Source organism: Salvia hispanica, chromosome 5 (genome assembly GCF_023119035.1).
Source record: "Salvia hispanica cultivar TCC Black 2014 chromosome 5, UniMelb_Shisp_WGS_1.0, whole genome shotgun sequence".
Lineage (NCBI taxonomy): Eukaryota > Viridiplantae > Streptophyta > Magnoliopsida > Lamiales > Lamiaceae > Salvia > Salvia hispanica.
Window position 1 is genome coordinate 205,500 of NC_062969.1, and position 23,948 is coordinate 229,447.

The 23,948-nt window shown below is 38.6% G+C and overlaps 4 protein-coding genes across 7 annotated transcripts; 1 reads left to right on the top strand and 3 right to left on the bottom strand.

Annotated features, from left to right (window-relative positions):
* The first annotated feature begins 419 nt into the window (after window positions 1-419).
* LOC125188656 (GBF-interacting protein 1-like) lies at window positions 420-7,046 on the top strand. Of its 3 annotated transcripts, XM_048085638.1 has the most exons (12): window positions 428-575; window positions 642-829; window positions 1,713-1,756; window positions 2,018-2,117; window positions 2,406-2,538; window positions 2,650-3,023; window positions 3,141-3,320; window positions 3,719-4,100; window positions 4,486-4,786; window positions 4,939-5,067; window positions 5,560-6,063; window positions 6,158-7,046. In XM_048085638.1, the coding sequence occupies exons 2-12, from the start codon at window positions 652-654 to the stop codon at window positions 6,458-6,460; spliced, it is 2,628 nt and encodes an 875-aa protein (XP_047941595.1). In that variant the 5' UTR covers window positions 428-575; window positions 642-651; the 3' UTR covers window positions 6,461-7,046. The 3 variants fall into 3 exon arrangements, with proteins under 3 accessions (XP_047941594.1, XP_047941596.1, XP_047941595.1); XM_048085637.1 differs by having other exon boundaries at window positions 420-829; XM_048085639.1 differs by having other exon boundaries at window positions 420-829; window positions 3,144-3,320.
* Window positions 7,047-8,430: 1,384 nt separating this feature from the next.
* Window positions 8,431-13,226, bottom strand: LOC125186513 (rRNA (cytosine-C(5))-methyltransferase NOP2C). Of its 2 annotated transcripts, none has more exons than XM_048082884.1 (13): window positions 13,109-13,226; window positions 12,898-13,016; window positions 12,136-12,466; window positions 11,909-12,056; window positions 11,624-11,761; window positions 11,420-11,482; window positions 11,068-11,189; window positions 10,538-10,745; window positions 10,116-10,336; window positions 9,810-9,910; window positions 9,532-9,613; window positions 9,342-9,403; window positions 8,431-8,814 (listed from the first exon to the last, which is right to left on the bottom strand). In XM_048082884.1, exons 1-13 carry the CDS (start codon window positions 13,190-13,192, stop codon window positions 8,700-8,702), a joined length of 1,794 nt encoding a protein of 597 aa, XP_047938841.1. In that variant the 5' UTR covers window positions 13,193-13,226; the 3' UTR covers window positions 8,431-8,699. The 2 variants fall into 2 exon arrangements, with proteins under 2 accessions (XP_047938841.1, XP_047938842.1); XM_048082885.1 differs by having other exon boundaries at window positions 11,909-12,027; window positions 12,119-12,466.
* A 676-nt stretch (window positions 13,227-13,902) lies between these two features.
* On the bottom strand, window positions 13,903-15,861 carry LOC125187723 (aspartyl protease family protein 2-like). Its single transcript, XM_048084349.1, has one exon. The coding sequence runs from the start codon at window positions 15,635-15,637 to the stop codon at window positions 14,072-14,074; it is 1,566 nt and encodes a 521-aa protein (XP_047940306.1). The 5' UTR covers window positions 15,638-15,861; the 3' UTR covers window positions 13,903-14,071.
* Window positions 15,862-17,458: 1,597 nt separating this feature from the next.
* LOC125190569 (probable glycosyltransferase At5g03795) lies at window positions 17,459-19,665 on the bottom strand. Its single transcript, XM_048087899.1, has 4 exons — window positions 19,378-19,665; window positions 19,052-19,293; window positions 18,506-18,854; window positions 17,459-18,256 (listed from the first exon to the last, which is right to left on the bottom strand). Exons 1-4 carry the CDS (start codon window positions 19,663-19,665, stop codon window positions 17,588-17,590), a joined length of 1,548 nt encoding a protein of 515 aa, XP_047943856.1. The 3' UTR covers window positions 17,459-17,587.
* Window positions 19,666-23,948: the final 4,283 nt, after the last annotated feature.

The following is a 23,948-nucleotide window of genomic DNA, read 5'->3' on the forward strand; positions in this document are numbered from 1 at the left end:
GATAATGAAGTGATTGATAAATGGTAATCCAAGGAAATTAATCTTTGGATTCGTTTGATTATTTATGTTAATCTACCCCTATCCATCCTATCAAAATATCTGACCTCAAATGTAATTTTATATCGATTTAAATGGTGAAAATGAATAATACTACTAGTAGTACTTAATTAAATTGGTTCAAACCACTTAATTATAAAAGTGGAGAGTATAATTACATCAAATTTGTTACTCCCATTACTACATTTTGGTGGTATTGAATATGAAAACCATTAATTCCACTTAACAATAAATACGGATTTGCCAATATAATTGCATTTGAAATTGATGCCTTCATAAATATTTACACACTGACTTTATTTAAATCATAATTAATTTCCCAATCATCACTCTACAAAAACCCTTTCCCACAACTCCTCTTTCCCTAAATTACAAAAATCATACACACACACTGCCCTCCCTCTCTCTCCCTCTCCTCTCTCTCTCTCTACAAGGGAAGGAGGTCTTTCGATACAGAGCTTCATTGCATTACCAATTTATACATTTCTATTCTTAATCTGCGCGGAATTTCAACACAAGTAAGTGTTTTTATATACTCATATATATAGGTGGATATATATACATAGAGGTATTTGGGGATTCAGGAAGAAGAAGATGAGCAGTGGGGTTAAGGGAGGTGCAAGTAGGGTTTCGATTCCCAGCGGCGTTAAGAAGACGATCGATAATATAAAGGAGATTACTGGTCAGAATCACTCCGAAGATGAGATTTATGCAATGCTCAAGGAATGTTCCATGGATCCCAACGAAACTACTCAGAAGCTTCTAACTCTCGGTGAATATTCCTCTCTCTTTTTATTCTCTCTGTTTTTTTTAATACATTAAACACCTTTTTTTCTGATTCTTTTCAGGTAAGGTTTTTATGCCTGCTTTGGTGTTTGATCTCGATTTTATTATTTTGATTTTCGGCCCCATTGGGAATGGGGGATTTGATTGTTGATCTGCTCTTTCTTTGTTTCGTACTATCAGCTATGTAATCACGCTTGTGGTGTTGTTCTCTGTTGTTTGGATTTCAAATAGTGGGAATAGGGAAACCTACGGATTTTTGCTTCTGTGGTTGCATTTTAGTAATGCCTGACTTGCCTGCGTGTTGATTTCCCTTATTTTTTTGTACTGAGCAAGCTTGCAAGCTTTTCTGTTATGGGAAAGGTGATTTTTTTGTTCAGCTGCCCCCTTTTTCTTCCTTTTTCTGTTCGTATCTTTGTCTTATGTGGTAGTACGAATTTTCTTTTATATCCCATGTTTAAAATTGAAATTTCCTGCTTTAAGTATACTCTGCTAAAAATTTGGCTTTCTTGTGGTTCAATGTATTTTGGACAGAGATGGACGAAAATACTGTTTTAAGTTCATTGAAATGGAGGTATGAATCTCTTGAAATTGTCTGGCATTCGCTTCTTATAGTAAGAATTTGGTGGGTGGATAAAAGGCAGTCCAAGATTTAGTTATATCTGTGACTCCCAATAATTCATGGTGCATCAATTCTGTAAACTTAATATTGGTCCAACAATACCAAATTGCTAGCAATATAATTGTAGGCCACTTGCTTTAAGTTTGTTTTAAGGAAGGGCTATGTTATTTGTATGCATGTTTAATAAGGCGCGCATGATTTTCAATTCTCTGAACAGCAGACTGATGTCTGTTTTTATACTCTTAAACAGATACCTTTCATGAAGTAAAAAGAAAACGTGACAGGAGAAATGAGGTACTGCTTTGTCTCAGTTTAATGATTTGGTCCCCTCTCTTTGTTGTTTTGATCTGTCTTAGGATTATTTGTTTCATCCCTCTCTTACTATGTACAGTAAGATTGTTCTGATTTTTCATCATGATCGTATTTCCTAATGCCCGAAATAGTGTTGTGAATCTCAACATTGTACTAACACTGTTCATCACTTCTATTTGCAATAAAAGTTAAGGTCTGATCAAGAGTATAAAATCTCACAATAGACTATTTTTACATTCCCAGAATCAAAATAAGGAGCCTGCAGAGAAGTGGAAACCTGGAACCCAGACAAGACCAAATAGAGCTGGTCGTGGGAACTATCCATTGCGATTTGTATCTCATGGTGAGAAAGCCTGCATTTGATTCCCCTACCACACTGGATCACTTTGCATGTGCCTTTAATAATTGAATTATACATGTTCGGCTATTTTCTTTTTGTAATTATAATTACGACCATGTTCCCCTCTGCTCGGGGAGTACTGGCTTTGAGCTGCTGCGATCATTGGAATATAGTATGTAGTATTGAATCCGTGGTGTAAAATATATGTACTTGCATAACTGTGACATCTGCTGTGATTTCTTTTCTAAACATCTGCACTCGCATTTCCTTGTATCTTTTCATTCATGTCAGATGCTGGTGGCGGAAGAAATTCTCCTGCTGTAAAGGGAAGTTCTGCCAGTCACTTCACTGTGAAAAGTACTAGCAAGGCTCCCATAGCTGCTCCACAAGATGCTAGAAAGAGTGACACTTCTTCTGGTACCAGGTGAATGGCTATCTATGATGCCCATACTATATGTGATGCTTTGGGAGACCTCCCACTCCCGCCCCCCAACTTAATGCTTTGTTGAAGCTGATCTGTTGTTTTTCTTGTCAGCCTGATTACTGGTGTGTCTAATGGTCCTTCTGGGATCACCCTCCAGAGAGCTAATCCAACAACTGCTATCCCCAATAAATCAGAGAAACCTCTGATGGTTTCGTCCTCAATTGATTCTGTGAAAAACCTCAGTACTCCTCAGGTGAAGAACATCCAGCAGCACCAGATACTGGAGTCATCTAAAAATGCTACATCTATTCCTTCAGCCTCAGGATCTTACATCTCATCTTCAGATCCAGTGCCTTTACCCTCTCAAGATTATCCACTCCCTAGTGCAGTAGGTAGCATTCATCTTGAAGTGGGAAGCCAGCAAAGCCCTAGTCAAATGGTTGATGATATACCTACTGGGAACAGATCTACTTCTCCTGAAATATGTATGCTAATTTTGTTTGTTCTTACGTATATTTACTCATTTTGGGAATTTATTAAGACAATGTTGAAGTGCTATAGGAAGTTACTGATGTTATTTCTTTTTATTTTGAGATCTGTAGTAGCTGCTTCAGAGGTTGGAACTGCCATTGAACAAAAGATGCCCAGTGATCTCAAGAGAGTTGGAAAGAGTCAAAATTCAGAGTCTGCGCAAGCTCCTTCTTCTTCAGTTAATGTTTCTTCTGGTAGTAGGCCCTCATCTAATTACAACAATCGGTCTCAAGTGATTGGTTCCCAAAAGGGTATGCATCTTTATGATACAATATTAAAAGTTGGTATGTTCTGTAATGTAGTTCAGTTTTTACTGCATGATGGTTACCAAACTGAGTATGTAATGTAAAGAGCTATTATTCAGAACTCAGAAGTATACATATTTGCAAACTAGTAGTGATTTCATTATTTCTCTTAGTGGCTATCTTTTGCTGGTTGAGGTTGAAAGTTTCCCCTTGAGCAGATATATACATTTTTTAAGTTTTGAAACACATGATTGTGTCCTTGATGAGATGATACATTCAATCTTGTAATGTCAGCGCATTAGAATTAGGTGTCATATGCAAGACCATGTATAGTATCTAGCATCTATCTTATTGAATGTGAATTATGGGCAATGAACTGCTAACAGTGGTTGTGTGCATCACAGTTGGTCCTGGCAAAGAGTGGAAACCAAAATCTACAAACCCCAATGTTAGTCAAGGTGCCACTGCAGCTTCTTTATTAGATGTTTCTATAGTGTCTGTTGGAAGTCATCTGGAATCGCTGACTACTCCTGCTGCCGCCACTACAAATGAAACAACTCTGGAGCTGCAGAAGAAGTTAGAGGAGTCACGAATTTCAGAGAGACAACATGTGATTTTGCCAAATCATTTACATGTCCCTAAAATTGAAAAACTTGGGTTTTGTTTTGGAAGTTTTGATGCTTCCTTCACTCTGGACAACCAAAATGGTCTTCCATCTGATAAGAGTCCATCACTGTCAGAATCCTCTGAGAATATTGAGGAACCTGTGGAGGATCTGGAATTAAGGTGCCTTTATCTTTCATAATTTTGTACTTCTCTTTGTACCTCACCCGTCATTTTTGTTGTCCATGGCATGCTTTGGTGTGGCAACAATGTTTCTCCAATCTATGTATACTTCCAGTGTAGCTATCTATAATTTATTGCAAACTCACATATTCAGATTGTGGTATCCATGAACATTCATGCATTGGTTATGCAGTTGAAGATATGTTCTTATTCTATGTTGATAAATCTCTCTAGTGATAGCACCAGTCAGGTAGCATCTTGTTTGTTAAGTTGCAGATGTTCATCATTCCGTGAATTTCCTTGTTTTCATGGTGCTAACCTGAAATATCCTGCTTGTGGCTGTGTTCAGTGTTCTGAAATATTTTATTTTCCTTTTGGTTTACAGCAATCAGGCTTCTTTGCCAGATGTGGAGGATACTGAACCAAAGTATCCCGAAGAACCCCAATCACCTTCACAAGGACCAGACAAATTTGCATCTGGTGAGGTTGAAGTCTCATCCTCTATTACAACTATTTATAATGATCCCATTATAGAGGTTGCTCCTGGAAGCCAGCCACATCCTTTGGTCCAAACTTCTTCAAACTATGGTTTTGGTTTCATGCCTCCAATATTGGGCGGCCAGCTTCCAAGTTCTGAAAATTCAGAGTCTCACGCTCGTGATCCTCCTCGACTTCCAAGCTTTGTTGTATGTTCTCATGTATCATCTGTCCGTTCATTTTCACACTGATCATTCATGCATGCAAACTGTGAAATTCATCTTGTCGGTCAATTTATCTTTTTGATGTTGGTGTGCGTCTTTACATTCTCAGCCATTAATATCAATGATATGCTGAACAGGTGCCGCAATCTTTTGACCCAGCAAGCTATTATGCACAACTTGATGGCCGCATTTCCCCTTTTCACGCTGCTGGAGCTGCAAACAAGTATAATGGAAATGCTGCTCAGGCTTCTCAGAATCCTCAAGAGGTTTGGGCCCCAAATCTCTATAATTTCCTTTTTTGCTCCATATATGCTGTTTGTGAACTTTCAACTTTGAATAAGTCAAGACCTTGATAGGTTTAATTACAGACTGGAGTGTCTTAAAGGTATATCTTTGTTGTGTTTATCTTTATCATTGCATAATATTGTGATTTTGTTAGTTAATTGTGATTTGTTCGTTTAATTATTTGTTTCACTTTTGTTGCCTATGTATCTATAATTAGATCAGGCAAAAGTCAAAACAATGTTTGCTCTTTTAATAAATATATTTATGTGGAAATTGCTTCTGATACACAAGTGTTGTTCTTAAGTCGGTGGATGTTTTAGTTAGTATCAAAACTCACTGAAATCCTTATCATTTAGAAGAGTCATGCAAACAGTTCTCAATTGTTAATGTCGTATGCATTTGGTGGATATCGCATCAAAATATATTTTACTCTTCTTTCTCGACCTGTCTGATGTAATTTTGATGTAATCCAGTTGCAGGGCGGTGCCCCTTTGGTTCGGTCCACGGCATCTCCGCCGCCACTTGCAACTCAAGCTGCTGGGGTAATGCAGAGCTCCATACCTGCATCGCAGCAGCCACATCCTATGTACAGGCAACCACCTGGGGTTCATCTACCCCATTATCCTCCTACCTACATACCATATGGTCACTATTTCTCCCCATACTATGTCCAGCCGCCACCTACTATTCATCAGTTCTTAAGCAACGGCGCCTTTCCTCAGCAACCCCAGCCTGGTAGTTTATATCCAACTGCACCTGGGACAGCTGCCAAATATTCATCTTCACAGTATAAGCAAGGAGCAAATACAGGAAGCTCTGCTCCCACTGGAGTACCTGGCAACTATGGGCCGTACGGTCTTTCGCCAGCCAACTATACCTCCGGTTCTGCCCCAGCTCCTGTTACTTCAACAACAAATGAGGATATTGGTGCCCCACACGTAAAGGAGAATAATGTCTATAGCAGTGGCCAGCAGCAGGTATTGTTTATCCCTAAATCTCTACGTTACCAGACCCATGGTCAAAATTTTGAGATTATACCTTTTGCCATTGCCATCTGTTGACTGTGTGCAGAATGAAGGTCCCAGTGTATGGTACACCACCCCGGGTAGGGATATTTCTACCTTGCATGCAAGTTCATTCTACAATCTTCCTCAGGGTCAGCTGGCTTTCACCCCAAATCAGACAGGCCACGGAACCTTCACTGGGATGTTCCACCCTGCTGCACAGGCAGTAGCACCGCAAAACGTTCACCCTCTTTTGCAACAATCTCAAGGCATTACAAATCCTGCAGACATGGTAGGACCGACTGGCAATGTTTACCAGCAGCAGCAGCAGCCTCAGCACGCACAACTTAACTGGCCGAGCAACTACTAAGAGAGTAGACGATTCTCCTTGAGGAGGTTACAGCTCGAAATCTCGTTCATTACTCTTCTCTCAACAGAATTTTCAACCTTGCTCTGATTGAATGGTAGATCAGAAACACAAAAAAGCCAGAAAACAGAGTGTAAATTAGTAGAAGGGTGGCCAATGAAATTGGCCAATATATTTTTGTGGTCTTCCTGTGACTGGTAACTACTCTTTTTAAGTTAATTGAGGCCAGAAAATGCAACAACTGTCTCTTTATCGCCCCTCCTCGTAGATGGTTTTTGACTGTAATCCTTGGGAGCCCTTCCTATAGGTTTTAGCTTCCTTGTTAGTCAAGGTTTCAATTCTTTTGATTTTTGGTTGAAAATTAGTTATAGATGGGCTCATATGAGGTTTGTAGGTGATCGTTCTCTCCCCTTTTTCGTTTCGCCTTTCGTTCTTTGTCTTATCCTCTCCGTCTTTCTTGTAAAGTGAGAATTTTTTGAGTAGCAAGGAAGATGTACTTTTTCCCATCTGTTGTAACTGGCCTTGTTATTTTCGTATGGGGAATTTTATGTCTCTGATAGACTAAATAATCAAGAATCCAACTTTTCTACCTTTTTTTTGCAGGTTTCATTCATTCTGCCTTAGTGATTTCTGTTTGTTTTGGACTTTGCAGATTTTTCTTCTGCCTTGTCTATGCATTGAAATATTTTAAAGTGTTGTCGCCGGAGATTTTCCCTAATTTTTTTAGCACTTTTCTTTCCTAAGTCAAATAATTTATTAAATTTGAATCGGTATAATATGAGATATTTATCATCAGAGAGAGGTAAAAATGGTTAAGGCAAAAATAATCTATTTGGCCGAAACTTATATTGCATTCTATCACAAAAACACTAACGAATATACAAAGACCACATCCAAAATTATCATTATCATAAATCCAAAATCAATTATATTTTATAGTCACATCCGGCTGGCTATTCAAACATATATTACAACCACAAAACCATTTAATCTACAATAAATTTCTTGGACTCATCGTTATTTACTAACCGATCCCATCTCTTAAATCTCCATAATCATTCATTCCACTAATTTTAATTGTTCAAAAGAAGAAAAAATGCTTAGCAAGATCTTTGGCAACAAGAAATCTAGTGATATCCCAAAGGTGTCCACCCAAGGGAGGCATGTCACGGCCCTGGCCGGCTCGGGACAGAGGCAATCCCGGGCCTTGAAGATCGTCCATGCTGGAGGGCACGTGGAGCGCTACTACATGGCCACTCCTGCAGCCATGATCATACAAAAGAATCCCTCCTTCGTCCTAGCTCGGCCCGAAATCTTTCGGAGGCCATGGGACTCAGTCATCCGGCCCGAAGAAATCCTTGCCCCGGGCCAGAAGTACTACCTCGTGCCACGCAGGACAGTGAAGAAACTCAGGCGTCGGATCAGAAAGCCAAGCGCAATGGGCCCGGGCTTCACATCAACAGAGAATCCCTCTCAGAGCAGCCTGTCGTCCTTCAGTGGGATTCTAGTGAAGCCCGGGATAAAAACCAAGTCTCGAAACTTGCATGTTAGGTTTTTCGGCATCGATTCGAACAATAAGAAAGATTCCCGTGATACAGCTTCTAATCCCTCAGGTAAAAAGAGTGGAAATAAATCTTCAAATGGTTCAAAACAGAGATATGAGAAAAAGGAGAGGGCCCGAATCGAATCTGCATGGGAGCCCGGCCTTCAATCAATCACAGAATGAAGATTTTCAATTATGTTGATTCATGTTTTAATTAAAGTGTGATTTCATCGTGTAATTTTCTTTTGTGAATGATGATTAGCCATTTATATTCTTGTCTTTGTTCAATCTAAGTTGACATTGAAACCACATTGTTACAGTTATCGTTTTCATTTTTAATAATAATGAAAGTAACTCAAAATCATGACATGACGTACATATCTAGAATTTAATTCATGGTGGATTCAACTCATGAAGCAAAAGTTGCCAGTGATGAAAATTTGCTCTCTGGTAACCACTGATGTAAACAAATCCATGATACAACATTGGATATTGTCATTCTTCTACACAAATCATCACCAGATTCAGTGTGAAGTACTGGGCTACAACAGGGGGGTATGAGTTCATACATGCTTCTGAAAATTTTTCTACTATAGAAACAAAAAATTTCACCTCATCAAGCCCGAAATCATTCAAGGAAGGACGAAATAATGGCGAATGCTATCTTGGATTCTTGAGACATGTGAATTTTAATTGAAGTTAGATGTCTTTGGCACCAACGTTGAACTTGGCGATGAAGAAGCCCATAGTATCGAGTTCTGAGGAAGGATCAAATCTCTGAACAAAATCCTCTTCGCCGGGTCTCAACCATTCCCTGAAAAATCAAACATCATAATGAATTCACAAGTTTGTAACTTGAGATTTTCCAGAGATAAGGTGGGAGGTCAACATACGCCTATTTTACATGTACAAGAGAAACTGAAGTCTCAACATTATGGTATGCAGCATCACTTGGGGTAAAAGAAGATGGTAGATACAATTTGTGAGACAAAATGATTTGTAGTATAGAATTAGATCATTTTATAACTAGATCTCGATGGTACTCACAAAAACCAAGATTAAGTGGGGATGTCTTTTCAAAATTCAAACTGACACATGTGACACTGTAGCAAGCTTAAGCTAATAAGCATGTCAGTCATTCTATACCCATCGATCTGCATTTTGACACCATGACGTCAAACAATTCAAAAATAATAAAAATCAACTTCCAAATAGTTCAACAACTGGTCAGTATTCTGTTCCTTTGCATTGATCATCATTTATGCATCTACTGAATGCAACAGCACACGTAATTGTACTAGATTAGGAACGTAATACAAGGTGCCAGCATAGAGTACTTACTCTTGGTATCCATCTGGAAATTGGCAACCCCCAACAAGGCCAGGTCCTCCTACCTTCGGATGCTGTATTGGTTCAGAAAACAGATTTCACGATCATTATTTAAAAAGAATCATTTACTTCCGCGCATCCTGGCAGAAAATCAATCTTGGCAAGATATTAATGTCTAAGGGCCTCAAAGCTTTGAGCTAACCTGTGATGCCAACGAGAGGAATTTGTGTGTGTCCAATGCATATCTAACCAGTGCCTCATTCTCACCTGGGTTTATTGTACACCTGCGGTTTGAAAACATGAACAAGTGATATTCTACTTTCAAAAAGATGTGGTAACATACATAAGAATGCTATGCTGAAGGAAAACTGGAAAGCTCAAAGATATTAGTAATTGAGGCAAGCACTTAGAGATAAACATACAATAACTAAAGAAAAAATCACAGTTTATCTCATATGACCAAGTTGATAGAATGCTTACGTTGAGTACACAATGACTCCACCAGGGCGAACAAGATGTACTGCCTGGTCAAACATCCGCCTCTGATACTTGGCATGGCTTCGTAATGACTCCATAGTATCCTGAAAGCAAAAACAGATATAAAGGACTGATTGTTGGTCAAGTAATAGATAAGACATACTACACGAGTTCCATTCCTATTTACCAGTGGCACAAATGCACAGCCAACTTATAGAAAAAGAACAATGTAAATGATGCTTCAACTTTAAGAATGCATGATGACAGAACTATAAGATCATAAGAAACAAATTCAGAACCAGATCATACCTCTCCAGAAAACAAACGAGGTCTTAGACCAAGAGCAGAGCAAGGAGCATCAAGAAGAACCCGATCAAATGTATTGGGGAAAAATCCTTTACACTTTTCAACTCTTCCACCTGAAGTATTATTTCGCCCAGGCCCGTTTCTCATTACCCGCATATTCTTTCTGTGCTCTGCATTACTGGTGTACTTTCCATTCTTTGGTTGATCAAAGGTAGCTACTTTGTCTAATCAAGATGGATGAAAAGCAATAACATGTCAGAACTTCTGAGTATACAAGCAACAGGACCACCAGAACATCACACTATTAAACGACAGAGTGTCTCCTCTCCCCCTCAACCATAAAGAGAGACATGGAGACGGAAAGAGAAAGAACAAGATTTGCACAACAATAACGAAGCATCAACGGCATCGAGAAAACAGCTCACCTTGAGAAAACCCTAGAGCGGTATCTGATACTTTCTCAAGTCCAGATTTTGGTAACTCGGAGTTTTGAATGCTCCCATTCACCCCGCCCTGTGTAGCATCCTGATTATCAGATTTATTTATACGCTGAACAGATTTAAGAGCATCAAGCTTATAAGTAGTTATACACTTCAATCCCAATTCAGCTGCCAATTTCTGGATCTCAAGCACCTGAAATATGACATGTATCAATAAGATGCATTCCAATAATAAGATTTACGAGGCACAGCAAGCAAGTAAAGACAGTGATTTAAATAATTTTGAAACAGAAGACTTTAATCTATTTCTGATTCTCTGGATCACATTTTTTTTAGTCTTTTTATCTCCTGGAAGATTAAGCAAATCCAGCAACTTCTAACTTGATACCCTAGCTGGCATCCCCGATATGTGGAAGGTGGTAGGCCATTTAGTCATTGTTTACTAAGAAGTGATGATAGAAAGAGATTTGAGAAAAAAGATATATATAATAACCTATAAAGCTCAGAAGGTGCACCTTATTGTGAGATCGATCAGCTGCAATCACCTCTCCGTTGTCCTTCATGAGGATAGCAATTGCTGTGGTCTTACCTCCAGGAGCTGCACACATGTCTAATATCTTCTCTCCCTCTTGAGGATCTAAATATTAGAATGGGAAAACATGGTGACTAATAGGCATCTAAACCAGCACTATACTAATTTCACCAACCACTGTCAAGTTTTCTTTGTTTCCTTCAAGCACCAAGTTATTCTTCTAAACAGTAACATTCAGTCTAAGCTTCACCAACACTCAGGAAATAAGAGAAGAAATGACAAAAATTGCTAAAAGTGTGCCTACAACTAAACCATTATAGTCAGTAGCTACATACCTAAGGCATGAGCAGTGATGATGCTAGGGAGATTCTGAAGAAATATTTCCCCCTCGAGTAAATCTGCAATATAATAAATCATGGTCCAATTAACAATACAAACTTTTTAGTTTTTACACACAAACACAATTAAAAACTCAGACCAGCAGACAACTAAGTGGTACATATGATACTCTGTAATAAATTATCAATAGAAAACTGTACCGTTAAATGAAGGTAGGTTAAATACTCTGTTATTTAGGTCCAAAGCAACTCCTTGAGGAACCCGGAACATCCCGGCTCTGGACATCATACTGATTCCTTGACCAATGTAGAGGCCATTCCGTTCAAAATAAAAAGGATCTGTAACAAATACAAATTTGTCTGTCACTATTAACTAATAAACAAATATATACATATCCAAACTGAAATACAAAGCCTACAAGATATGGTAGGCAGACATGATAAATGAAGCAAAATAAATGGCAAAAAGCCCAAGGGGAAGTATGCCTGCTTGTGATCCCTGAAGTACAGTTCCACGTGTAAAACCAACTCCCCATCCGCCATCAGCACCAGGCTGCTCCAATGCAACTGAAACTGCAACTTGTTCTCCTTTCTCCACGTGAGCACTACAGGCCAAAACACCGGGTACATACACCTAAACATAGTCTATCAAAAATTGACAACAACAAGAATAGCATTCTTGTACCATGTTTGCACCTAACATCCATACTTACATGAGCACCACGAAGAACTGCTTCTGCACATTTGCGGCTCACAATCACTTCCTTAGGAGGTTTGTCTTCCTTATACCCATAATCAATGGTATGTGGTCCAGACCCTTGGACAAAAACTACATAATCTAGGCCAGGTATCTTACACTTCGAAATGAAAGAATTTTTCAAGGCAGCATCTGGGGAACCATCAGAGTTATTAGCAGCATCGGTTCCTTTAGAAGGTTCACTTTGCCACCCATTCTCCTGTAGTAGGGAACTAAGCTTCTTGATGACAGAGTCACTTGTTGACTTAAGTGTATTCACTCGTACACAAGAGTAACACGACGGCTGCCTGAAAAGTGGATATGTATCAACTATCAACTATCTACTAACAAGACAATTACATAAAGAGGAAATACAATCACAATTACATTCTATATCAAACACTAGTACAAACTTTGGTCATTATTATTATCCAATGCTGTAAACAATCAGAATAGGTAGTTCATAGCTGACAGCATACGAATAAATAAAGAAAACTGTAGACACCAGAATCAAATGGTAATTTCACCAAATTAGCTCCAATTCACATATTAATATTATCTAATAGACCAGGAGTACTTTGGAAAACTCAATACAAACGAGACAGTCATCAAACACTGCAGCATCCAGTTAAAGACATTCTATTTCTACCCAGTTTTTGGACAATTAGCTCAATTTCAGCTCACCAAATCCCCACAGGCATTAGATATACCAGGTGATACAGAGAGAGCAAAGACATACGTGAGGGCCTTGGAAATTCGAGCGAAGTGCTCAGCTCCGTAAGCTTTGACGAAATACTCTTCCACTTGAGGATTCCACCGCAATGTCGGATTGTAACAATACCGTTCCGATGGATCCATCTGCATTCACAAACCACTCAATCAACTCAGCAAGCACGCGCTCACAAACACTATATAAACATATGCACATACAAACATAGATTGAGAGAGACCTTGGGAAGAGAGGGTTTATGGTGGAGGAGAGTGGAGAGGGTTCTTCTGCTGAGGGTTTTGAGAAACGCTCTCCCTCTCTTCATTCAACGTTTTTTTCTCTCAATTTTTTCATTTCAGACATTTTTTTACTATATCCAGAAAAAAATGTTCCAGTATTTATTTATTGTATAAAATTAATTTTACAAAATTAGAATTAAATGAACAGATATTATTTAAAAAACAAATAAATGCGTACTTACTTTGATTTTTTATTTTGAGTAAAATCTCATTCAGTGTCTCGCATTATATAAATTAGTAAATATTTCTAAATTCAATTGACAATTTAATTCGAATATACTAGTGAGACGTTGTACTTATACCAATACCAATTAATTAATTAAATCATTATTCTCGATATTATTAACTCGCACATTTACTTTTGTTGATGTTTATACATTAAAAAAAAACAATCCTAGTAATATAGTTTTAAATTAAGTTATGAGGAAAATTAAAAATCGTGAAAAAAAAGTAAGAAAATGAGTACCACACTTGCGTAGACGTTTCATTTTTTGTTCTACTATAGCAATAGAATTGATATATAATCATATTTGACCAATTCAAACTCAAGTGTAGGACATATATGAATTGATGGATTATATTCAAGTAAAGGTGTGTTCTTTGCTATAGTTAAAGTCACAAAATTCAAGTACTTCCACTTTGCAAAGTTCAACTCCAATAAAAGCGTTAAAATAATTCTAATTTGTTAGTAACATAATAGATCCATCACAATATCATCAAAATCAAAGAACTGAAATGACACTAATCAGTAATCAATATATATAAATGATCTAAAAGCCCAAAACATCATGACAAAATCTTGCATCATGACACCTCTAGGCATATGTATTCCCTCCAATTGATCATGTATACAATGTCCCACCAAAAATCAACCCTAAAAACTATACAAAACAGAACATTATCCCCTACATCTCAGCACAATTAGTTGGTGCAAAACCTAGCCTAGACTTCTTAGTATCATACATGATATGGAAGTTCTGTTGTTGGTAGTTGCCAATGATAGACAAACCCGACCGCGGGGTCCCCAAGATCGCTAGGCACACAACATCATCAGGATCGAGCCTAATGAAGTAGTTCTCATACGGGAAGTTCCACACGGCCCCATCCTTGAATACAATCCCAAATGAGGGCAAGTAGGGTTCATCAACACCGGACACATTGTAACACGGATCAAGAATCGGGAAATCCTCCACGACCGGATACCCCTTCATCCTCTCTTCAAACGCCTCTTTGACCATCTTATAGGCCGGCTCAGCAAAGTAGCTCAAGGTGGTCCCCGAGTCTATGATGGTGCCACCATTCCCCTCCGGGGAGAGGCTCCACGTCTCCTCCGGGATCCCCAACACCTCCCCTCCAACCACAATCGACCTAATTCCCACGTAATAGAATGTGTCCACCGGATTCTCCTTCCCGCTAAGCAGTGTGGTGAAGTTCAACTCCGGATGCCTAAGCAGCTTCTCATCCTCACCAAATACGAGCTTGCTACTAACGCTCGCATTGCTATTCCTATCAACCAAACAATACGAAAACGAGTGCCCATACAACGACTGAAGCTGAGATGCGAACGACAAAGGCCCCCTCCCCAACCCTAGCAAGCCGGCCGCGCCATGGAACAACCCCCTATTCCAATGGCCACACCCAAACATCACATTCTCCACCTTCCTAAACCCTAAACTCCCGTCAAACGACGACATGTTCACCGTGAACGTCTCCAACGCGAAGTCCCCCGTCGTGTTGGAGCTATCGCCGTACCAATAGTAGTACGGACAGCTCTGGTTCCCACCCCCGCATCCCTGAGGGGGCTCGGGGGAGGAAACTAACTGGCAAAGGGGATCATCACAGCTTATATTTCGATACGAATTCGACTCCTTCGGATCGTAAAAAGGCCCATGTTGCTCAAAACAATCATAGCAAGGAACACATTGAATCCAATTGAGATCAGAGCCAGTGTCAAGAATCAACGAGAAGTGTTTAGGAGGTGTACCAATGAACACATCCATAAAGTACTCGCCGGAGCCGAGGCTCACCCCAGACGCCAGCGTCGCCACCATCTTCCCCCCGGAAAAAATCTCCGGCGAGGCGGCGGCTGGCGGAGGAGGCCTGCGATCGATTCTCGAAGCGGCGTTGTGGTCCTTCCGCTCGGCTATTCTCGCGTTGAACGTCTGAATTCGAGTGAAATCCTTCGCCGTCGACTCCGCGACGCAGTCGGCCGGCTTAGCTCCGGCGCGGCGGTGCTTCATGTTCAGCGTGACGGTTGGTTTAGCCTTGAATTCATCGATTTTGACGGTTGTTTCGAGCAAGATTTCGTCTGAATTTGGCTCCGGGAAGGAGCAATCGGCGGCGGCGTTGAAGGTGGGGATTTCCATAGCTGTGAACGTGGAGGAGCTGGAATTTCCATCTTTGTTAGCTGAGGAAAAGCTATGGAGGAATAAAAACAAGCATAACACAGCTTGAAAACACTTGGACACCATGAGAGAGAATGCCCTTAATCAAGAATCAAAAAACCGAACTTGAATCTTCAGCACAAGTTGCAAGTCAAGAGCCAAGATTGAATCTTTACTCCTTTTTCTTACTTCCCTCTTCGAGAAAAGTATGGAAGAACTTAAAATGGGAGAAATGGAGAAAGAATTTGAAGATGGTGAAGAAGGAATTTGAGGAGTGGATGTTTCAAAGAGGGAGACTTTGAATATTGCGACTTTTTGCAGCTGCCCAATGCCATTGCCACCTTCGACGCGGTTTCACATAAGAATGCTGTAAGAATTTTGCAATTTTTTATGTGTTTGGCAAATGAGAGTGGGGATTTTGAGAGGAATTGACTAAAATCGAGGAAAATTGGGGGGACAAAATTTCTTGTTTTGGGATTACATGGAAAAGAAACCGTTTTTTGAAGAATGCTTTTGTTTTGTGTGATGAAAATGGTACTATGACTTGGCATTCAATTTAATTGAAAAACGAGACTGTTGACTTGATTTATATGAAATCATACTCAAATAGTACTAGTTGCTTAGAAATGTATTCATAAAATGGGTAATTTATGCAAGAATAGAATGAGTTGTTGCAATAGAAAACTTATTACCTTATACTACCTCCGTCCCCCAAAATTTGCTACACTTTGACCCGACACGGATTTTAAGAAATATAATGGAAAGTGAGTTGAAAAAGTTGGTGGGATGTGGGTCCTACTTTTAAAGTATTAGTTTTATAATAAAATGTGAGTAGGAATGAGTTAGTGGAATATGGGGTCCACTACCAAAAATGGTAAAAGTGAAGTGTATCAAATTTTCAGGAACGGACCGAAATGGTAATATGTATCAAATTTTCAGGGACAGAGGTAGTATATTGTGCACTTAGTTTTAAATACTTATGTTTATGTACATTTGACTATATATGAGTAGCGATGGTGGAGTATATATAAAATTGTCTCAAATTCAAATATGAACATGGTATAGTCGATCATACTATAAATGTGGCAGTTTAAATTTAAGTAGTGATGAATATATTACTATAGGTTTTTGGTTTTACAAAATTGACACTTGTCTTCTTTTGACATTTTAAAGTTGGTTTTTTTGTAATTGATACAAAATGTGTATTATTTTTGCATAGTACAGTATTAGACTCGTGGTTTATGAGTCACCCTTCCACTCATCAAACATGTACACCATACAACTCGCTAGTGCAACATAAAAATCAATGCATAGTCTTGTTTTTAAATATTCACAAATATGGTTTAAAATGTTGATGGTTATTGACATATTCAAATTTTAATTAATACATTAATATCACAATTAAGTATAAGTATAATAATCTACTCGTGTGTTGAAATTAATAAAAGCTCGATGAACCAGATTAGTCAAAAAAAATAAAGGAGAAAACGAAAGAAAAAACACATGAGTGTTAAAGATTAATTCGAAACTCACCAAGTTAAGTACGTCTTGAAAATTCGAGTTTATCGCATTAACATCTTATCTTTTATCACAATCTACTTTGATCACATCATAACTCAATTCTTGTAGGGTAGGACATAATCTATAAATACTACTCCAATTGATTGTGGTTTTGGAGTTAGTTATCAATTGGAATTAGTCAATTACATTGAAATAAATAAACTAAAGTCACGAGATTAGTCAGAAAACAGATACTACTATCATTCTTAATACACATACACGAGCTTGACTGGTCAAATTTCTCTTTTAGTATCTCGTCTAAAAAGTTTATTTAATTTTTATATACCAACTGCAATGTTGCAATTTATAAGTACCTCCACATCAAATTCTTTGAACAACGTATGAATATAAGTAGATTTTCGCTTTAAGTATCTCCACTTCAAATTCTTTGAACTCGAACCGCACCACTACCACAAATAATCAAAACTCAAATCTAGACTGAAGCAAACATTTGAAGCTCAATCAAAGATGAAAACCCTAGATAGAACGACGTAGTTTCAAGTTCAATCTCCTAAGCCAAACAGAGTGCAGAATCATATGAAACAAATCAAATCTCTCCGGCGTTGGATTCACCACAAAATGCCTCTGCACTTGCTTCACTCTCTGCTGCATCTTCAAATACTTAGCCTCAGAAATCCCCGACAAAATCTCCTTGATCTTACCTATATCATCCACATCAATCACAACGGCAAACTTGTTCCATTTCAGCACGTCGCTAAACGGTGGCACGTAGCTCTTCGAGATCAACACCGGGACGCACTCCGAGTAGATGGCCTCCACCACCCGCGGGCTGGCCACCTCGTACCCGCTCGGGCAGAGGCAGAACTTGCTGTTCCTCAGCATTGTCTCGTAGCTGAGGTTGTCCGGGAGCTTCTGATACACTCGCACGTCCGCGTCTCTCCCCTCCCATTGCTCGAGGAGGAGGTGCCGAATGTGGCCATGTAGGCCACCCGCGAAGAAGGCCAGGATGGACCTCTCCTTTGCTGGCGGCCCGCCAAGGAGGCCCGTGACCTCGCCTGTCTTGAGGTTTATCTCGGGCAAGGTCACGTCCTTGAGGGGGTTGAACCCCTCGGACGTGTTGGCGTTGCATAAAACTCGGATCGAGTTGTTGTACATGAGCGGGACGTAGGAGCTCGAGTGGGGGCCCTGTCATACCACCAAATAATATAAGAAACAAAATCTAGAGTAAATGTCAATTTTAGTCCTAAACATTTGACCAAAATACGAATTTGGTCCAAAACCCTTGATAGAGTGGTCCTTTTTTACGGACTTGTTTTTCAAAAAGTGAATATTTTAGTCCAAGTTCGTATTTTGGACATATGTTTAAGAGTACCAAAATTGACCTCTAGTCCAAAATCTAATATTAAAAGTGGTACTCGAGAGACGTAGGCGTACCCAATCATGACACGAGAGCATGAAATGATCGGCCCCAAGGCTTCGATTCCAGAAGGGATGCTTGTGGGAGATGGTTTGGACATAATCCACAAGGGTGGTGCCAATGGGAGTAATGTCAAATGACTCCGGTTCGTACAGATATTGAACCATCGCAACCACACTGAAAGGCATGAAATACACATGAGCTTCTTCAGGATCCTTGGTTCGAAATCGACCCCCCTTCTCTATCTCATGAATGAACCTTCCCTCCGAGGAGTATATGCTCCTGCAAGGCCCGCCATGGAACACCGGAGCTTCCCCTTCTTCGTATACGTACACTTTGAACACATTCTCCATTTCTATGTAGCTCCTGCACCCAAACTAGGCTTGTTAGGGTTAGGGCTGGATTTTGCCTTTAGATTGCTTGTTATTTTTAAATAACTCTATCTATATAATTGTATACACCGTTAATTTAAGCTTATACTCTTCTTTTGTGCACATGTTTATACGAGATCGACACTTCACTAACTAACAAGTTCGATCAAGCTCAATTCCGACTAATCATACCTATGAAACGCGTTGGGGTTACGATAAATAGGTCCACGAGGCACATAGTGAGAGTCGTGTTCAACAATTGATGGGACTAAGCTTCTATTTGTAGCAGCCTCTCTAATTAAAAGTCGTGCTTTGGCTAAAACCGCTTCATTCTTCTCTAATCGGCTATACCGTCTATGTAGCCCACCATTCACAAATCCTCGTGCTTCCGCATTTGATAAGTCGCGGTTTGGCAGCGACGACTCCTCTTTTCTCTAGAAAATGAAAAATACTTAGTTTGGTACCAAAGTAATATAGATATAGATTTAATTAAAAAAAATACTAACATATAAACTTACTAGTAGGTTAGATTGTGCTGGGCCTCTGCCTCTCAATACTATAGCATCGGAGACCTTGTTCAAGTTGCTATTCTCGTGATCGTTATGAGTATTGTAAGATGAATTGAATTCGAACGAGCTTAGAAACCCTAGCGACTTCCAAGAAAACGACGTTGCTAGCGATTTGTGAGGGCCCAAATCGAACGCAATGAAGGAAATGAGAAGCAAAGGTGTTAAAAGTATGAAAGCCAATGCAGAAGGTGAGATTGAAAAGTATGAAGACCAATGTGACTTTCTTGATGGCAACATTTAGAAAGGGAAGGGGTGTGTTTGTGTGAACTAACAACCTACATATAATAGCAAAATTTGATTGAGGCAAGATTTGGAGTGTATTAATTTATAAATTTATTTAGTTGTGGAGTTAAAATATATTCATTACTTGACTGGTGCAGCTGCATAAAACTGATCAAAAGCTGCAATTCTTTGCTGCATCACAGTTATATTCTTTGATATATTAATTAAAAAAATATTTTTTGCATGGGGATTTTCGAACATGCATGTGGGTTTCTTAAAGCTCAAGTTATGCTCTTCCTTTATTATTCTCCATCATTCATGGCTCGTGATCCGATCAATACACCTTTGATTCAATTATCCGTTTCAAATACGGATTAAAAATTACTTTCGAGTTTCACAAATACTAGTAGTAATTAAGTAAATTTATATTTTTTATATTTTATGCAGCCATTTTCCATTGAATTATCGAAAATAGTAGGTTATGACAATTTGCTTTGATTAGGGACATTATTTATTTTGTAAACCGAATATTTATGATAATATTCATTGAACATTTTTTTTATATTCTATTCTTCAATGCAACCAATTAAGGTTGCTTGTACCAATTGAAATATTGTTATTCCCAAAGCACCTTTGGTACTTGGAGATTGGAGTTTAAATGATTCGTTAAGGCACCGATTGCTTTCATTTTGCTTATTATTTTATTTTTAAAGTCAAATATTTACCATTTAACAAAGTTTTGTTCACCAAGATACTAGTGGCTTAATTAATTTAATAGATATTGTTTATCAGAAGTAAAACGATGCTTTAATTTATCACGCTACGTTGTTTAAAACGCTAACGTTAAATTTTACATAGCTGTATATAATTAAGACTTAGCGATGGGTTAGGGTATAACAAAAAAATTTAATTCATTCATTTAACTAATATACAGTATTAGTGACATAAAATGTATTGAAATATTCATATGTGAGTTGTTTCAATAAGTATCAAGTGAGTACTATGCTTTAATGAATGAGACCCTACCCAACTTTTGTAACGTCTAATATGGTGTCAAGCAGACCTCGTATTTGAGTCAAATATGTTATCATCGTAAGTGATCGGCAATATCAGTGATCTTGATTCTTGCCCAAATATTAACAAATACGAATAACTGTTGAAATATCCGCATATAAGTTATTCAACCATATATCAGAATAAATGAATTAGACAATACCCAACCTTAATTAAAATCTAACAGAATGTGTGGTAAAAGGATAGTCATTTTCAAATTTTGGTCAAAGTTTATAAATTTTAATAATAATAATAATAATAATAATAATAATAATAATAATAATAATAATAATAATAATAAATGGGTCAAACAAGGGACGGGCTGAGCCCAATTTTGAAGCCCAGAAACGCAGAGTGCATAATCACAATAATCTGTGGCTTGTGTAGTTTTATTGCGTAATGATTCTCTGAGTTTCGGCCTAACTAACGTCCCAAACCGTTGGTACAAACTTAGGTGTCTATTCTGCTGTTGGATAATTATGGGCCTCCAGTCTTAGCTTGTGCTCTGAATGAAGTTTTGTTGGAACCTAAAGAGGATCTCGAGGTACAATGATTTTTTCAATATCTTGCAGAGTTATGCAGGAGGATGTGTTCTATTCAATGCCATGGAAAACATATTTTCTAAATTGAACTAGAACGTGTTCACCATTAACCTACACCTACCTTTCTTGATCAAACTATGCCCCTTAATTATCTTCTTTTGTCGAACTAGCTCTACTTCTTCATAGACTCTTCTTAATTTTGATTTGACATGTAACATGCCAGATTGGAGAGCACTTGGCCAAAGAAAAGATGGTCCAAAGTCCGACCAAGACTTCAAGGGATGGCAAAGAGGCTTGGTATGGGTGATGATCATGATGTTCAAGTTGTGAGAAGAGAAAACTGTGTTGAGCTGGTTTTTCCGTGTTTGCCGGGAATGTCATCCGTAGTTTAGTTTATTGAGTCCCAATCTCTTAGTTCTATAATACTTGCACTTGTTTTGAGTCTAAGAAACAGTGTGATGTTCAACCACGTCTTGTTGTACATGCGCAAACTCAACTATGTAGACTAATTGTAATATGGACAAAGCTATTTTGTTGTCGGGCTGGTGGAATTGTGGCTAAATATATATATATTTTTTATTTTGATTCAATCAAGTTGGATTTAGTCGAGTCATTTGACAACTCTAAATCCTCTGATGATTAGTGAAACGTAAAATGAAACACCAAAGTGTTAAACACATAAGTACTACGAGATAGTACTAGCTTGTTAATGAAATTAAATGGCATAGCAAATAGTTGCATCATCTTGCAAATAGAAAAAATGAGTGAATGTGTTTCAATTCAGACCCATTATATGTTCTAACACTAGACTCTCCAAATATTTATTTGTATATAATCATCCGCTAATTGTGTCCTTAATCTTTGTCAATTAATCACCCGCTAATTGTGCCATTTTTCATGTTCTTACAACTCTAGGGGTAAAAAATGCAATTTCCAAAAGTTGATACCCCTTCATTCAAACATATAAAAATCCGCATCCCCTTTCCCTCCAAAACTGGAAAATGCAAAAGCCCTAGTTCCAATCGGTGGAAAACCCCACAAAAAATTCCAAGTAATTCAGAGGTTTTTGTCATGGATTCCAAGGAGGAACACAACGCCGACGGATACCGCCGTCACATGGCGGCTGAGAACTCCGACGCGGTGGCTCCGAACAAAAAGCGGGTTCGCAGGGTGAGCTTTGCTGAGATGACATCTGTTTACTTCTTCGACCGTGACGAGGAGTTCAACGATTCGCCAGCTGGATTCAGATTACGCGGTAAGGTGTTTGGTGGCGAGGATGATGGCAGTGATAGCATTGAGGAAGAGATCATGGAAATGCAAAGGTCGATTTTGCAGCCGATTAGATCGCCTTCCTCAGGGGGGAGCTTGAAGGATTCTGCCTCTTCGAATGACGGCGAGTTTCATTGCCTGGCTATTTTTATGGTTGTTTTCTGTCTTCTTCTGTCGGTTTATTGTTTTCGTTGAATGGTTTTCTTAGTGATTGAATATAATAATGGGATCTACTTTTCGATTGTTGTTTTACTGATCAATGGTGTTTACTGTTTATAATTTTATGGTTCATCATCTGGCAGCTAAATTAGCAAACGATATATAATCTCCGTTCATGATTTTTAGAATCAGGTTATTGTTTCAAACAAACAATTTCACTTGCACAAATTCAATTGCCGCCATTGCTGGTATATTGTTTTTTCCCTTGCCACCAAAATATTTATCTATCCATATTGAGTTTTTTCGTAGAAAGACAGGATCTAAGGGTGATGCCACAAGTGATTACCCTACTCGTCACCACTGGAATCGAATAAGTTGCTCAAACTTGTAAACAATTACATCACTGACTGTTAGCAATCTAGTTGCTTCTGCGTTTGGCACTGAATTTTCCTACACCGGAAACTTGTGATGCTGTCCTGGATTCTGTCACACTCATTGCAATTGGAAGAAAACAGATTCATTTACATTCATGATCTTCATATCCCCTGTCAGTACCACTTAATGTGTAAAGTGCCTCTTGAGCTAGAGGTGATATGCAATTGGTTCTCATATTCACACACGATTTTGAAACTGCACACAGCTTCTGATGTTCAGTTTTAATAGTTTCAGCCTGAGACTTGGACAACCAAATACATTATGCTGAAGTGGGAGTGAACCGTTTCACACCTGTCTATAATAGTCTATCATTAACTATGAAGGTATTGGTTAGAAAGAAGCTCATCTCATCTCAGCTTGATTTACTACATATGTCAAATCATGTTTGAAAAGTGAGATGTATTCTTTTTGCGAGGTTTGCCAATTGCCATGATAAACTAACTACAATGAGGCTGACCTGACCTTAGAAGCTTTAGATAACCTTGACAAGAACATTTCATTTATGCTGCAAATTGAAAGCTGAACCTTGAGTTGGTGAAACAAGTACTATGGTAACAGAACAATTGGCAAAGAAGACTTCTCACAGGTTTATGTTTATTCGTCTGGATACACAGGTGTATATTCTTGCCACATAATTTTTAAAGAACAGTAGTGGGTCGAGAGTGATGTTGCTCTCTGTATATCTTTAGTTGTTACATTGCTTATCTTATTTAGTTGTCACCTAGCTTGTTCATTAAAATGGAGGTGATGGTGTGTTATGGCTGGGGAGACTGCTGTGGTAAGAGCAACCAAAAACTTTTGCCAAAAGTTTTGACTGGAAACTGCACACTGAACATTGTA